The 16,281-nt window shown below is 45.1% G+C and overlaps 1 protein-coding gene across 1 annotated transcript in view; it reads right to left on the bottom strand.

Moving 5' to 3' along the window:
• The window catches only part of LOC117897659, a 46,246-nt gene that overhangs the window by 12,277 nt on the left and 17,688 nt on the right, over positions 1–16,281 (bottom strand). The window contains exons 2-3 of the mRNA XM_034806643.1: positions 13,655–14,427; positions 857–1,071 (exon numbers count right to left, since the gene is read on the bottom strand). Coding sequence (XP_034662534.1) covers positions 857–1,071; positions 13,655–13,835 — 396 coding nt within the window. The 5' untranslated portion in view covers positions 13,836–14,427. The remainder of the gene's footprint in view (positions 1–856; positions 1,072–13,654; positions 14,428–16,281) is intronic.

Here is a 16,281-nt window from a genome sequence, read left to right as displayed (position 1 = left end):
CTCGCTGGCACAAACTCAATAGCCTGATGAAATATTTAGCCAGATTCAGAGCAACTTTATCGAAGCTACGAAATTGCAAGGACCCTGCGCCGCCCCCCTCCGTCCCCAGCTCCAGGCTGGATAAACTTTTTCAATAATCTAGCCAAAGTAGAATTACCCAAGCCCGAGACTCGATTCTCCGAACTCAGCTTCAGCTTCAGTCCCTGCCCCAGCCACAGCCACAGCCTCCTCTCATTCACGGCATGCGCGTGGCTGCAGTTTTTGCAGGTGGGCGACAAAACTCCGACGCAGCAGTCAAAAATTTAAATGAAAATTGTGCCGCAGATAGCCACGCGTTGATAGCGTCCAGGACGTTGGTATTCTCACAGACAGGCAGACAGACGGGCAGCCAGGTGTCCCGTGGCATGGCTTGGCATTTTTTGAATAACCGCCAATAACAATAAAACTGCCAAACTGAATATGCATGAGAGAAAAGTTTAAAATATACAATATAAATAAATGCAGTGTGCGCGCAATTAAGGACACCAAAGTAGAGGGTGTGCAGGTGCAGGAGTGGCGCCGTATGCTACCGAATCTGGTTTGTTCTGTGCTGTGCTGTCTGGTCCTTTCAGAGTGGAGGCCATTGACTGACTCAGTGGGCAACAAAAAGTGCAGCCATCGATTGCGAAATGCTTTAACGGTTTATTCTTTTGAAAAATTCGACTTCCCCCCCACTACCCACCCACACAACCATTCACTCACTCACTCACTCACTCAATCAGCCAGGCAGCCAGCCCTGACTCTCTTTGATAGAACATCGTTTTTCAACTTTCCTTTTATGGGATACATTTTTTGTTTATCTTTTTGTCATACTTACATCGACGTGAATGCCAGGAAATGGAAACACTTTCGTATTGGGAAATTCTCCGGGCGTATAGCGGTAAAACTCCAATTGACCGCGATAGAATTTCGCCGAATAGAGCGGGGCCCCATCCAGGTCGTACATGCAGCGCAGCACCACATGCTGGCCCCGTCGCACTGCCGGTGGTTCAATGATTAAATTGACATTGCGCAGCGCACACTCCACGAGCTCTGAAACAAAAGGCGGAAAATGTTGATGGAATTACGTGCGAATGCAAAGCTGGGGGGAATTCCAATTTAGTGTATTTATTTTAATAAATTAATGAAATATTTCGCGAGAGCCGACCTCAGTGGCGACACTGATAACACATAAGCCACCGCTTAACTGCACCGCAATTGCTTGCATTTCAGTTATTGCATTTATTTGCTGTGCAGAGTGTCACTGTGGCAAATGTTCCCGAAATGCCTCACATGCCATGCAAATATGGTCAAAGATCAGAGCTTCAGTGTTAAATGATTAAATATGCACTTATAAAATACAATAAAATACCTAAAAACAATTCAATTAACCACAGTTTAACCTCATCAAAAAGGGTATTCAAAGCTTCGCTCACAGCAGCAACAGCACGTACTCCATCACGTTTCTTTTTGTTCATATGTCCCCTCAAATGTTTGTCATATTTGGTGTTTAAATGATTTATAAATATTTTTTCAACCATGGCAAGCTTGAAAGATTATGGTATTATTTCATGGCTGCCCTTGTCCGTGCTCTACACATAAAAATGGTAATTTAAATATTGAAATATTTTTCTGTTCTTGTAGATTGATGGCTGCCTATGCAAGTAATTTAAATCGTAATATACGGACAATCGATTCAACAAACGTTTAATCAAGTCAGTAGCTCTTACTCATTTTCCCAGATAAATTCTAAGGCTCTAAAAAAATAAATCAATGTTAAAGCCAACCCAAAATGCCTTTAAAAATTCTACATCAGAATTCCCAGCAGCAGCTTACAATTACTTTGGCAATTTTCTTGTTTGCTTGCCAAGTTTTATTAATTACCAAACAATCAACGCCAATTTCCGGCAACTTTACGGCCGCCCATTTCGGAGTCGTTTGTCAACAAATGCGTAGCATTATTCAAGGCGTCGCAGCGGAAGCTGTCCCTCCGCTAGCCCCCGTCCCCTGAAGTCGCTGTTTTACAAGCATTTGCAGCGTTGCCAAACATAGCCTAACAAGGCACTCAAAAATTTTTTATATCTTATTTGGGTCACATTTCATGCGGCTGTGCCCTTAAGAATAATGGCACATAATTTGCGGCTTTGCCACCACCCGGGTGCACCCCAACACAACGTTTCAGGAAATGGAGAAAGGATGGATGCTGCCTCCCATGTAAACTGTAGAATGAAGATATGAGGCAAGAATTCGGCAGCAGCAGCCTTGTAAATCTCTCGCGAGGCGAATAAAATGAAATTGTTTTCATCTCTTTATATGCCGGCTGTGCGTAATTCATTACCTTTGGGAGTTGCTCGCAGATATCTCTGTTACTTCGGGGGCATGAGGAAAATTGGTATGATTTCCATTCCCACTCGAGCTTTGACCTTTAACATTTACTGCACTTGCTGGCTGTAAAATGAATTTTTGCCCATTGACCTTAATGACCAGCGGTGCCTGCCAGCATAATTGGCCAGAAAGTGTCCTTGCCTGGGTACCTGGAAACCTGTGTATGTGACCCAGGCCAGTGCTCGACTTAAGCAGTGCCTTAAAGTCCAGCCCGGTCCTAGCCTCGCATAAATATTTGCACACTGAAATCGAAAATTCCGCTTGTTTGCCAATTGAAAATTGGAAAGTGTAGTTGAAACTGCACACAGCATGCAGCACAAGCACGAGCACGAGCATCCCCAGAGCAGCCAGAGCCAGTACAGGTGTGGTGGCAGGTGTGGCAAGAGGAGCAGCAGCACCAGACCTGGGTTGGAGCAGCGAAATGCAACCGCAAATACTTGCTTATTGCTGGCAAAACTTTGCTTGTTAGTGTTTAGGTTGGAGTGCAGCAAGAAATCATAGCACACAGCCGGGGTGCACAACTTCCAATAAGAACCAAACAATGTCTATAAATCCACACACACACCCAGGAAGGGGAGGGAAAGGGACTACGGTTAGTGCTCGCAACGCAAAGATATAGTTGGAAAGGTAAAAAGTTTGTGCAAAAGTCACATATTTGTTCGATTTTGCTAAGTGCCAGCTTACAAGTGCCTTGTCCTTATCCTTCTGCGATTTGTTTACATGGCAGGCAACAAAGAGCGAGGCAACAGTAAGGGGATCGTGCACCACGGCTCCTGATGTTACCCGACTAGTTGGAGGAGGAATTGTGTGTTTCCTTCCCGTCCAACCATACTAAATATCAATGCAGCCTGCACCCTTGCAGAGGGTATTACGATTTCAATAGTCGTTAGGATATACATATGCACAAATCATTCATTAAATAGCGGGAAGTGCAAGTCGCACGATGCATCTGGCAGGGTATTTAAAGTTTCGAACACCTAGACCAGACTTCATTCCTTTCTTGTTTGTTTCTATGCTCCTGTCGTGCTCCCAGGGCGCTCTTATTGTCCAGAGAGAAAGAGAGAGAGGCAGAGAGCGAATAAACACTGTTCACGCTCCTTTCACCGCACTTTCTTTTCGGAGCAGCAGCAGTGGCTGAAGCAGCTGCAAAAACCCCCGGCAGCCGCCTTGTTTATTGTTTTCCAATCTGGCCAGAGTGCGTCATTGCGGGAATTGTTCGGTCAGAGGAAACATCGGTCAGGTTCGCCGAAACCGCAAGTGATACTAAATTGAAAAGTTAGATGCCATTTTTTTCTGCCCGCCCCCAGGGTGCGCTCGATTTTACTTCTTTTTCTGTCGGTCTTTTTTTTGCCTGTCCATTGGATAGTTTGAAAAAGTTGCCAAATTTGTTTGTGCTTTGCTGCTGAGACGGTGGGGGGAGTTCCATTTGTTGTTTATTTTTAGTTTTTGGATTTTGGAACTTCTCCAATTGATGGAATGGTTTCTGCAACTCGCCTTAAACTGTGTTCCAATCGAGGAAGTTGGCATTTTGTATTGAAATGTTGCCTACGTTTAGACGCAAAGTACTCCGAGGGGGTTCCTGAAATCCCGAAAACGTGGCCCCAGCAACAGGCAGCAGGCAACAAAGGAAATGCAAACAAAACCCAAAACTGAGTGGGAATATTTATCACAGCCCAATAATTTGTAGAGTTGCTCGAAGACCCCCCACCCCTTTATGGTTATGGCAAGCCGAAAGCAAACAAATGTCGGGCCTCCAGGCATGTAATACTCGTATCTGTGTGTGCATTCATGTACGTGCGTGCGTGTGGCAGAATGAATGTGCCTGTGTGCACGAGTGGGTGCGTATTGTTTCGGTATTTAATAGGCTTTTGTTGCAAGTTTAAATGGAAATTGTTGAGGTTGCCGCTGCTGCTGCTGAAGCTGCTTCTCCTTGTCATGTTTACCAGAAGTTCCTTGAGCCTGTGCCTGTGCCTGTACCTCATTGCCTTGCTGCCTGGCAGCCCTTTGAAAGATTTATCATTCACCAGAAACCGAAGCAGAACACAGCATGGTGGCAGAAGCGAGCGGGGAGTGGCTCTGGAATCTCGCAAGCTAAATGAAGCAATGGGGAAATGAAACGAAACGCATATGACGTCCCACCTGTCTGGGCCCGGGATGCCTGCTTGTGTTGACAGAGCCCACATAAGCAGGCCATACATATGTATAATGGAATTTCTAATAACTCCACCCCAACCAGTCTGCCTGCTGGGTCAACAGCATTTAAGAACCGTCAGCAGGCTCCAGCAGTGACAATAAGCGCTGCAGCAGTTCATTTGCTCAGACCACGACACAAGAGTGGCTTGGGGTTCCGTTTGATTTGGGACTGTGTCTCCCCGTACGTACGTGCACACTGCCAGAGTTTCAGTGCCCAAGTGCACTTAGTCAAGCATCGGCTAACATGCACTTCAACAACTCCATCCACGGCCAAAGCCCAACCCAACCCAACACAACCTCGGAGGGGTTTGGTTCATTCGAAAGCCAAAGCAATTTAATTAACATAAAAAACGCAGCTCGCACAATTCAAAACCATAAATCAAAAACCCGCACACGCCCAACACTAAACTAATACCAGGGCCCGCCGGCAGAGGACCTAAAAAAAAGCGCACACACATACCCTTCCTCCACGAGTGTTTGTCTGTGTGTGTGAAGTCCAGTAAAAAGTGCACTATGAAAGGGTTTGCGAAGAGAACAACAAAAAATGGGTGTAAAGAAAAAAGGAAACGTTTCTAATGAAACCCAAACTGCTAGTTTCAGTCTACTGTTGCCGGCTCTTCTGGAAGTTATGCTTCACTCGAAGTGGATCTGGATACCCACAAACATTTGTTTTTCCCACTATCGCTGTTCGTATTTGTACCCTTGCAGCGGGTATTACAAATCGGACCAAATGTTGGCAACGCTCTGAAGGAAGTCCTTTGGTTGGTAGTAAGTGTAATTGCACTTTGCTGCCTGCTGAACTTGTTAGAAATCTCTTAAGAAAGTTTATAAGGAACACAAAATTTGAGGAACCTTTTTAAAGTATAACTAAATTATTAATATGTGCAGAATATGTGCAGTTATGCAGAAAGGGTATCATAAAGAAGAAAAGAGCGTCCCAAAAGCTACCCTTCTCTGCTTTCATTTGTCACAGCTCAACACCCCACGCTGGCTGGTGGCGGCCCAACCCATAACCCGTTCGTGTCGTGTCCAGAGGGCATCAGCATAAACAAAGGACCCAAAGAGCACGCCAACATAATTTAGTTAAAATTCCTTCGTTCCGGGGCGTGGACTGAGCCGCAGCACACCTCACCGGAGGAAATGAAAAATGCTGATTATGGAAACGCGATGAGTAATTTGTTGTGTGTGTGTTATCGCGGCTCATTTGGCTGCACGGACCAGAGGGGCCGGGGGGGGATCGTAATATTAATTTTGGTTTTAAATCGGATTTTCGCAATTTTCATTTGCTAATTGCATGATGATTAAATTCAATTATAAATTAATTATGTGTAAGTTAATCAAATGTCCAATCAAATAGTTTCGAAAAAATAGTCAATCGATAAAAGTGAAAATAATTTATATTACGTTTCCAACTAATCGTTAGATAATAAACGGTGTAAACATTAAATATTTTAATTACCAGAATTAAATATATTTATAATTAATTTGATCCACAGGCCTCGTTGCACGGTCCTAGTCAGCGGCTGTGCCTCTCGACAGCGACACTGGTTTATAAAAACAAAATCCCGACAAACCCGAGAGTCTCCCCGAAGGAGCAACAACAGAGTATAACAAGTGGATCCCTTAGCAGTCAGCCCGTGCTTACCCTTGCCCTTGCCTCCTTTGGGCAAACAGACAGCGGACAGGACAAACAATAAGAATATATGCGATAAATGAAAAAATAATAACAAACATTAATCCGAGTGTTGGGTGCCGAGCGGCTGTGTGGAGTGTGCCGTAGTGCCAACGGAGTGCTGGAGTGTTGGAGTGCTCGAGTGCCTTGCGAGTGGATGATGATGATGGTGATGGTGTGCCAAAATGCCGCCTGCTCCAGGATGGAGTGTATCCGTGCTGCTCCTGCTTGCTGGAAGTCCTTAGTCTCATGATAGTCTTTCGTTATTTCTTTCTTTGCACAGAAGCGCTAAGCAAATAAAACAAAAAGGATAACAGTGCAAATACGAGAATGGTGCAGACGAGCCGGGGCTCACAGAGCCAAGGCAAACACAGTCATAGTCACAGTCACTGCTAAAAATATAAGTATGCATGTGTGTGTGGATCTGCCGTGAATGTGTTTGTGTGTGTGTGTGTTCATATAAGCCCAAGTATTTTTTGTATTTTTATGCTGGTGACATTGCAGCACACATATGTAAGTCTAGCGCTGGCTCTAGCTCTGGCTCTGGCTCAGGTTCTGGCTTGGTTGCTTAGTTAGTTATTCCGCCTTTTGCTATTTGCCAATTTTCATTTGCTCTCAACTCTGCCCCCCACGCACACACACTCGAACACACACACACAGACACAAATTTGCTTGCATGTATTTACTCAGCTGGTTTTTCTTTTTTTTCACATCTTTTCCGCATCTCAACTCTGCTGACTGGCGAGGGTCTGCTCACTTTGGCGTATACGCAACGGCAACAGCAACGACAACGGCGACGACGACTCAATTGAGGCAGGGCTGCAAACATTTTGTTATCTCGGCACCAGCATCGATGCCGAATGGATTTTTAGTTCTGTATTTTTTCGCCCGTCTATTGCTGCGTTCTGTGTGCACGCCGCTTGTGCGTCTTTCTTTTTCTTTTTCATTTTTCTTTGCCTTTTTCGACTTCATTCAGTTTTTCCATTTGGCCCCAGTCGAGGCGGGGCGGGGCGGGTCGGCGGAGCGCTTATCTCGCATGCCGCATCGCGAACTGCTTGTAAATAGCATTCATGGCCTGACACTAATGGAACTTTTGACCGTTTGTGCCATCCGTTGCCCGTTGTCCATTGCCCATTGCCCGACGTCCGCTGCAGGCCGTGGCTAGCTTAGATACCATTCATAGACTCATCTGGGAGTCGCTTTACTAGAAGCTCTTTTTAGATACCCTTTGTTGTAAATAAGGGTCGACGATTTGTTGTTATTTATTAGATTGTGGCGCAGACGTTTATCCTTCTAGCATAAACAGTGAGTGATAATTGTGCTTGGGATAATGCCATCCAATGAAAGCTGAATTATCAATATTTTTTATTCCACAATTACATGTGTCAGAAACGATTTACCACCAGTTTGGACCATCTGTTTTCTATCCATACAATTATATTTAATTAACTGTTAAAGGGTATTGCATTTTCGTTTCATAAAAACTAGTTTCAATTTCCATTTTGGGTAACTCGAACTGGCGAATGTTCCTTCGTTTTCTTCGCTTTTGGAGTAGTTTTTTCTTCCATAGTTTTGGGTTTTTTGTAATGTGCGTTTTTGCATCGGTCTGGTGGTATCAATTTTGTGAGCCAACAGTTTGTGCAGTCCTTCAACAAGTCGCTGGCAATCGCTTTTTGGGAGATGGCTCAGGCGGAATCCAAATGTGGCAGCCAACAAAGCAATCACCTGCTATGACTGGCGGCCAAGGGTTTTGCATTTTTTTGCTGCCTTCACCGGTTGCCAGATGAGCTGCGAGTGGGTTCGATATGTGTGCGTATAACTTAAAAGCTAACTAATTAGCAGTCAATGTTGGATATTTGCCTATCGCAGATCCATTTGCAGCTGCAGCAACGGATTTGTCCGACATAAAATATGCGAATATAATGGATTTTGGTCTGCCAGTAGTGGACAGCACACGACAGGACTCGACCTGAACTGGGCACATACCCAAAAATGTGTTTGATTAGAAAATTAATCTGAGCTCTGTTTTAAATGAAAATACAGCCAATGGAGGAGGGTACAACAGTACAGCGGACGATAAGCGACAATGACATTCGGAAATTTCATTTCTGGGAACTGCAACTCTAGGCCCAGAGACATTCCCCACCCCCACAACACAAATGTGGTGCCAATGGGCTATGGCCATGTGGTGGCTCTGCGGGCAGCTGGCTGGGCGGGAATGGCTGGGTGGCACCGGGAATATCCATTTCGTTTTATGTTTACAATTTGGCATGGTTTTTGTGCCATGAGATTTATGCATAAATTGATGCTACTAGTACTATGTGTTTGTTTGTTCGCCTCGATAGCAAAAAGCGCATTTGCCATGGACATCCTGACTGTTTGTCCCTCGTCCGCCGTCGCCCTCTTCCGCTGTGCCAGCTTGGCCGGTTTTTTGGTCATGCCACAACTCTCTGGCATGTTGCAGCAGCGGCAAAAACATTCATAATTTTAATTAAGTCATAGAAACGTGCCGCACACAAAACGCAGAGATACTCGTATATTTTGCCACGCTTAACTTTTGTGTGAGTTTTTACTCTGCCTCGGTCTCTGGCTCTGGCTCTGGCTGTGTCCTGATCCTGCACCAGTTCATCGGGCGACTGTATACCCTTGCAAGAGGGTGCTATGATTTTTAAACTGTTGTGTGCAAAGCGGAGAAGGAAACTGTGGATCTCCACCTATACGAAGTTTGAATAGTTTCCTCCTCAAAGTTTCAGCAATTCCAGTTTGGCCACTCAACCGGGCTCATTCCTCTATTCTCAAAGAGTATCTCAAGCTTCGTTCTCTCAAATAATTCCTTATTGTTTGTTACGTGTTGTGCTCGTATTTGGTTACGATACTCACCAAATTGCACTTGAAATTTATCCTCGAGCCTTATTAGTTATTTACGCAGCAGGCGCACCAGCCCGCCGCCTCTCCCTCTCCCTCTCTCTCTCTGTCTCTCTGTCCCTGCATACATTCTGCATGTGTGACTGTATCTGAAAGTGCATCTGTGTGTGTATTGGTGTTTGCTTTTATATGTGTAAATGGGTTTATGCAAACGCCCATGCTCCGGCAACCAAAAGCTCATCCCCACAGGCACCCCAGGAACCCCACAGCCATTGCAGATTTATAGCCCGCAGCCGTTTTCAGTGTTTTCTTTTTGTTCGGCCCTCCGCTCCGCTCTGTTCCGTTCCGTTTTGTTTATTTGGTTTTGCAATTGTTAAAAGTTTATGTCGTTTTTGTTGCGGCTGTTGCACTTCGCACACATTTGCCACTCGGACCCAGCAAAACAACAAGTTTTTGTTATTTGGAGGAGTGGCAGGGGTCCGGGTGCGTCCTGCCCTGCCCTGCCAACAACCAAGAACCAACAAAAACGAAAAGCAACAAAACAACCAACAAACAAACTGAAAACAAAAGCAGCGAAATTTTTCCTGCGCCAGTTGCGATTTTGTCGCTGTGATTTGTCCTAGATATTTTTTGGCAACGTTGCTTAATTAAACGTGAACCATTGCCAGATGGAGTTTAAATATCAGAAAATTTCGTTACCAGCCAACAAATATTTTTGGATGAATTTGCAAAAATATGGAAACGGACATTGACGGGCAATTGATTGGAAACGCGCAAAAAATGGCACTTGAACTAATCAGCTTTTCCTAATTATAACTCTGTGCCAGACTAGTTTTTAATTAAAATTAAATCAATGTGAATAGAAGAGCGACCATATTAGTGGTTCAATTATAATTTTAGTTAAATTTTTAGAGTTTTGCCATAAACTTGAATGTCTCTGAATATTCAAAGATAAATTTAATTATGTTCCAACATTTGTGAATATTTTTCAAGGCTTCCGTCTGCGAAATGGAAAACTTTTCCAATGATTACCAGATTACATAAATTTAAAGACTTAATATCCCTTTTGTTCCATCTCAAGGCTGTCGCCCCTTTTCTGTGGAGTACTTTGCCAGCTCCAAGTACTCTGGCAGTAATGCCAATTTGCACTTGTCAATCAAGGCAACGCTCAAGAGCGGCCAGAAACCTACAAAAGTTCTAATGAGCCTAATTATTTCAACTATTTAGCCAAATACACAGACACTCTCAGCTGCGGCAACTTCTTGTGGCAGACAGTGGAGGGAGAGAAGCGAATACCAATGCTTGCCAAATTTTGCTAATGATAAATAAATTATGCGACAGCAGCCGCACAAAATACCACCCAAGCCAACACCCCAAACCAACCGAACACCCCAAGCTACACAGTCAGCCAACCACAAGCAGAAAACAAATAAACTCGCTTCGCAATGCCAAAAGATAAGTATGCGCCCCAATGCTCCCTGGCCCCGCGCACATTAAAGCCGCTCCTGGGCTGGGCCATGGCTTGGCTGGGGCAGAAGGAAGCAGAATGGGACAGAGCAGAATGAGGCGGGATCGCATTACTGAGAGCAAGCGCACATGCGTTAATAAACAAAATCTGTTGCTAATGTACAAAATAAGTTAATTATGGCAACGCAAATGCGAAAATGCGAAATGCGAATTACGGAAATGCTCTGATGCCGGCGACAACTTTTGCAGCTTTTTCCGAAACTCCCAAAGTGGGGAATCTATGAAGCAGGGAGGTATCCAGAGTGGGGATTCTGGTGTGCGACTGTGACCCCTGACTGCATTTGGCTTGCACTATGCTTTGTTCTTTGTGCGCGATAATTGCGTTTTATGGCAAAAGCAAACAGATAAACAAACAAACATTTGAGAACACAAAAACACAGGCGAGCAAACAAACGGAGATACAGATCGGGGTATAGCGTGTTCTCATGTTCTCTGTGTGCAGGCAACAAATAATTACAAATTGCATTAATAACATACAAACACAGATGCAGTGCCTGAACCTGCCCCAAAAACCCCAAACCGGAGCACCATCTGTGCGACTATTTCCCCCCAAGCCGCAAGCTTCGATCTATTTACCTTTTCGCAATTTTTGCGTGACTGGCATAATTTGTTTGGCAGCCGAAAAATGTTGCACTGCCACACCCAAAGCCCAGCAGGCTGTGCCGCATCGGTTTTCAAATTCATATGCCACGGGCAGAATTTACATAGCGGAGAACCGCAAGAACATTTACATATTTTATTTGTAATTTGTTTGCCGCTTGTCAATATTATTTTGCAATTAATATTTCAATGTTTCATCAGAATCGTGTATGGCTGTTTGGTACCGTATTGTTTCCCCAGAGAAATCAATTGAATCTTCACAAAATCAGCGGCCACTGCTCCGTGGTGGGAATTTAAATAAATTGAATTTAATTACTGGGTATCCACTAGTCGCCGCTTTCTCTTGAACCTCTTCCAGCCATTCTGCATGGGGGATTCTATAAAATTGATTTGTGCAGCGCAAATCGCATTTTTAGTTGTCATATTTGAATGTATTCCAATATTATATTGCATTTTGCCATATGACGAAATTGATTATAAATGGATCGTGGTATTGTCCAACGGATTTGATGGAAATATGAGCAGGACTATGCAGATTTAGTGCAGTTTGTAATCGATGGAATATGGTTTGGGGAGTCAGTGGACCAAAAAATATAAATCTATAATCAATTCAAATGAAAACTATCAATAATCCGTAGTAAACTTTGTGCTGGGATTTATGGGCATATTCCAGAGAGTTCCCGGGGGAATAGTTATTGCCACACTCAGCCATACATCACCACAATTGATGCACATTTTCGGTTCTAATTCACTTTTACGAATACACCACTTTGCTGCTAACCCTAACCCATTAACCCCCATCCATTAGAGACGGAACGGGGGCCCTCACCTCCATCTAATAAAGCACTGCTGATGCACACAACCCTCTTCGACACCCCAGCACCAGCACTGGGGCACTCTGCAAAATCTTCACAATAGCGCCTGAGTGCCAAAGACCCAATGGAACAACATTTCCGAACAAGTCACGGATCACGGCACACAAATCTCTCCCCTAGCCCCTACCAGCCGATTCCCCAGCTCCGCGATAGCCGAAAAATGCACTTCAATGGCGAGACTCTGGCACCGGCACCGGCTCCGGCTCCGGCTCCCATTGAAATGCGATGCGCATTTGGACTGGTTGCTGCTTAAGCTGTTCATTAGCGGCCACGTCGACACTGGAGTAATGAAGCAACAGCCTGACACAGATTTGCTTTGGCAAATGTGGATACGGAAGGGAATGGAATGGAATGGCTCTGTTCATTTGGTTTCGAATGGGAACGGCGGGTGGCAGCGTCATTAAAAAGTTTTTACAAGCGTTCAGCATCAGCATTAGCGCTTCAGCTTCAGCTTCGATAGAGACTCCCGACTCCGACCCCGACTGCGACTACGGCTATGGCTATGGCTTCTCCTGTCACCGTCAGGGAACAGGCATTTAGAAGTGAGTATACGGGAATGTGATTCCGTTGCTGATTGTCATTGACAGCCAGTCGAGTGGCTGTCCCCTGTCTGTCCGTGTATCTGACACCTCCACACCGCTTAGATATCGCCGACCGACTGCCTCGGGGCTGTCAATCCTTTTTATTGCTCCTCTCGCCACTACACACAGCTTCACTCCACTCTACACCACTCCGTGCCGCATCGCTCTCAAGTAGATCTTTGCCACTTCGTCAATCAATTGGCGTCGGAGCTATGTTGCTGCTCTTGTGCCCCTTTTATTTGTATTTTATTATGCCAAAGTGTTGTTTCGAATGTCATTTTCTGTGCCGCTCCACCCCCACCAAAGTATTTCAAGTATCGATTGTTTCTATCTATCTCAAAGGGTGTGAGTATCATCACTCACACCCCTTAGGGCCTGGCCTGCTGCTGCCGTTCGATTTTTATTGGAGTTGGCGCTGGAGTTTGGAGTTTGCTGAAAGTTTTCCGCTGCTTGGGAATCTGGCGGGCCAGACACACTCCAGGCATTTAATTGAGCAGCCACAGTAGTGATGTTGGCTTCCAGCGGACTTTGGCGAAAGTGGAGCAGTCAATTGAGTTAAGGGCTCGAGTGGAATGGTCGAATGTAACTGCCACTGGGGCAGGCAATGTGATTGTGGTTGACATTGTCCCAGCCTCCCCCAAGCTCCCAGATGTGCAGATACTACTTGAAAAGGGATGACAGCTCGACGGAGTTGGGGGGACTTAGGAAGCCAGACAAATATACTTCATTAAATTGAACAAATGAAACTCTTGAAATGTGTATTCGATACTCAAGAGTCTAAGATCGTGTTTGATGATGTGAAATTTGTTTTATCCAAGAGCGGGAAATGAGTCGAAGAAGTCGCCACGGAGGCAGCTCTCGCTTATATAATTTATGTAATGTTTTTTATACTGTAGTTCGTTTTCCAATATTTAAATCTTAGCAGTGTTTCGACTTACCCGTGCTCAGCAGCAGAACGGCGAACAGCGTCAGGCAGAGTCTCGTTTGGAAGGCTCTGTAGTCAGGCTCGTGTCTCCTTCGTTGCTGTCTGTGGCCCGTATCCAATGCCTTGTGGTGTCTCATTTTGTTGATATCGCCCGAGTTCGCTGACAAATCTTTGCGCAGTTGCAACTCCAACATGATGGGGAGTACTTCGCGAGCTGGGGGCAGGCACTGTCTTTCGCTCAGAAGACGCCCGACATTTGCGGCAAGACTATTTAATAAACACTTCAACTTCACACGCCGCGCTGTCTGTTCTGCTATGTGTGTGTATGGATGTGTGTATGTGTGTGTGTGTATGGGGTAGGTTGGGGTCCGACTGGGGAGTGTGGGATGCCGTGGAATATGCAAATTATAGATGTCCCTCGCTGCTTCAGCTTGCTGTTGCTTGGGTGGGGCTGGCAAATTGGCTCATAAACAAAATGTCTGCCTCTCTCTCCTTGGATGAATTCCGCTAACAAGCACTGCGGTAATTAATAATTTCTTCAGGCCTCAATTTTTCACTTTCACTCGAGTTTGCTTTTGATTTGCACTCCACGAATTTGCACATTTTGCCGACAATCAATCGATTGTTTATTCATTTTGATTTCCGCCTTTTAATTATTGGTCTTGTTTTTTGGAGTTTTATTTAGACGAAATCCATTTGGCATTAGTAATTCCCTTCAGTTCGCACTCTCTTAAATGCCTATGAGCGTTTGTGTGTTTGGGTCCAGCTGCTGATGCCGGAAGTGAGCTGCAAGTCGGAATGAATAATAAACAATGTTTAGTTGTTGTATAATTAAAGAGCTCTCAGAATGCATGGATGGCCCTCTCAAAATCTCAAAATGATCCACAGCTGTCACGGTCGCGAACGCTACCACAAAGACGCGTTATTTGGCATGTAAACAAGACCCACCAGCAGACGCACATCCCGAACCCGACTAAACACGGACCGAACCGGAGCGAAGAAGACACACAGTGAGACGGACCCGACCAGAGCAGAGAGAACAATCCGCGCCTACGACAAGTTGACAAACGAATGAAAACTCATCAAGGCGAGACAGTGGAGGACAGCCGCCACAAGAACACATCCACCCCGAAAACAAGACAACATATACAAGGGAACGGTACGAGCATTTCCAAAATTAGCACGCTGGAAAATGTTTCTGGAAGCAACATGTTCTGGAAGCCTGGCAACATGCTGCTACGTACAATGTTGCCAGCCTGCCAACAGGAAGGGAGGCGATGGCGAAGCAAAGGGAAAGCCAAAGCAAATATGATAAACAATATCAAATCATCAAAAACAGCAGCAAAAAAGGAGTAGTACCGAGTGCAAAAAACAAAAAACGAGCATAATAATAATGACAAGAACAAAACGGGCTCTTTGTGTGTGCAATTTTTTTGTTTGTGCTAATGAGGCTGTGCACAAGTGGCAGGCACTTGAGCCTGAATGAGCATGTCGATCTCCGCTTGTGTGTGTGTGTGGCCTCATTCATGTTGCATGCAACTCCCTGCTCTGCACTGTGAAGCCAGAGTTGAGGATGCGGCCACTTAACCCGTTCCGTTACTGTTTCTGCTTTTTTTTTGCCACTGTTTGCACTCGGCCCTGCGGTCGCTGCTCCAGCATTCTGTTTATTTAAGTTTCAATTACTTTTTGCTACCCCTCGATTGGCAGGCGTTCAAGCAACACACAACCCATTTTCTGGCTTTCAATTGCAACGTTTTGTAAGGACATCCAGGCTGAGAAGGGGAAGCGAAGCGCTCTGAAGGCTGCTGTCCATGAAATGCAATGCATGAGCAACAAGATACAGTCGATGCGCTACAAAATAACAGCTACCATGAGTAGTTGGATAGAAAAACAAACTTTCATAGCCATGCTGGCACTGGGATTTTCGACTGCTACCGGTTAACTCTAACTTTACGTCCGTTACGTACCATAAACGAACACGATATACCCCTGAAGCCCGCCAAGTAGCGGGTGTAGAGATCCACTCAAGTGCAATGACATCATGGAAAGCATTCATAATGCTTATTAGCCTTGCTGGCCCTCACCCTCTGCATGGTTGCCACTCGGTGGCCATGTCAAAATGCCATTTTTATGTGGCACACGCGCTGCACTGTTTCTGGCAGCTTATCGATGCCACTTCCACATCCACTGCGCCCCCTCTTGCCAGATCCTCCACCCCCACAAAACGCACAATTCTCCACTTGGATTTTATGGGCAGCATGCAGCACACCTCGATTAATGCATACAGAAGCTAGATGGAGCTATATGGGGCTATATGGCACAACATGCCCATGCACTTAGCAGTTTTATTGTATTGTGTATGTCTCCGTGTCCCGTGTCCCGTGTCGTGGCTGCAGCCACAGCAACCCCTTGACAAACGCAACACGTGCGATTCGAGAATTTTATAAAAGTGTTTATTAGCCTCTTCAGACGCTTGTTGTTGTTGTTGTTGTTGTTGTTCAAACTCCCTACCTCTTCGTATTCCCCTTGCAGAGGCAGTCCGACCAGATGGGGTCTGACTGACATTGACGACGCTGACATGTTTTTAGTGCTCCAATGAAAATTAAAACACATAAAAATGGCTGAGAAACCGCACAATTA

This window comes from Drosophila subobscura, chromosome O, assembly GCF_008121235.1.
Source record: "Drosophila subobscura isolate 14011-0131.10 chromosome O, UCBerk_Dsub_1.0, whole genome shotgun sequence".
NCBI lineage: Eukaryota > Metazoa > Arthropoda > Insecta > Diptera > Drosophilidae > Drosophila > Drosophila subobscura.
This window is presented reverse-complemented; position numbering and strand designations above follow the sequence as displayed.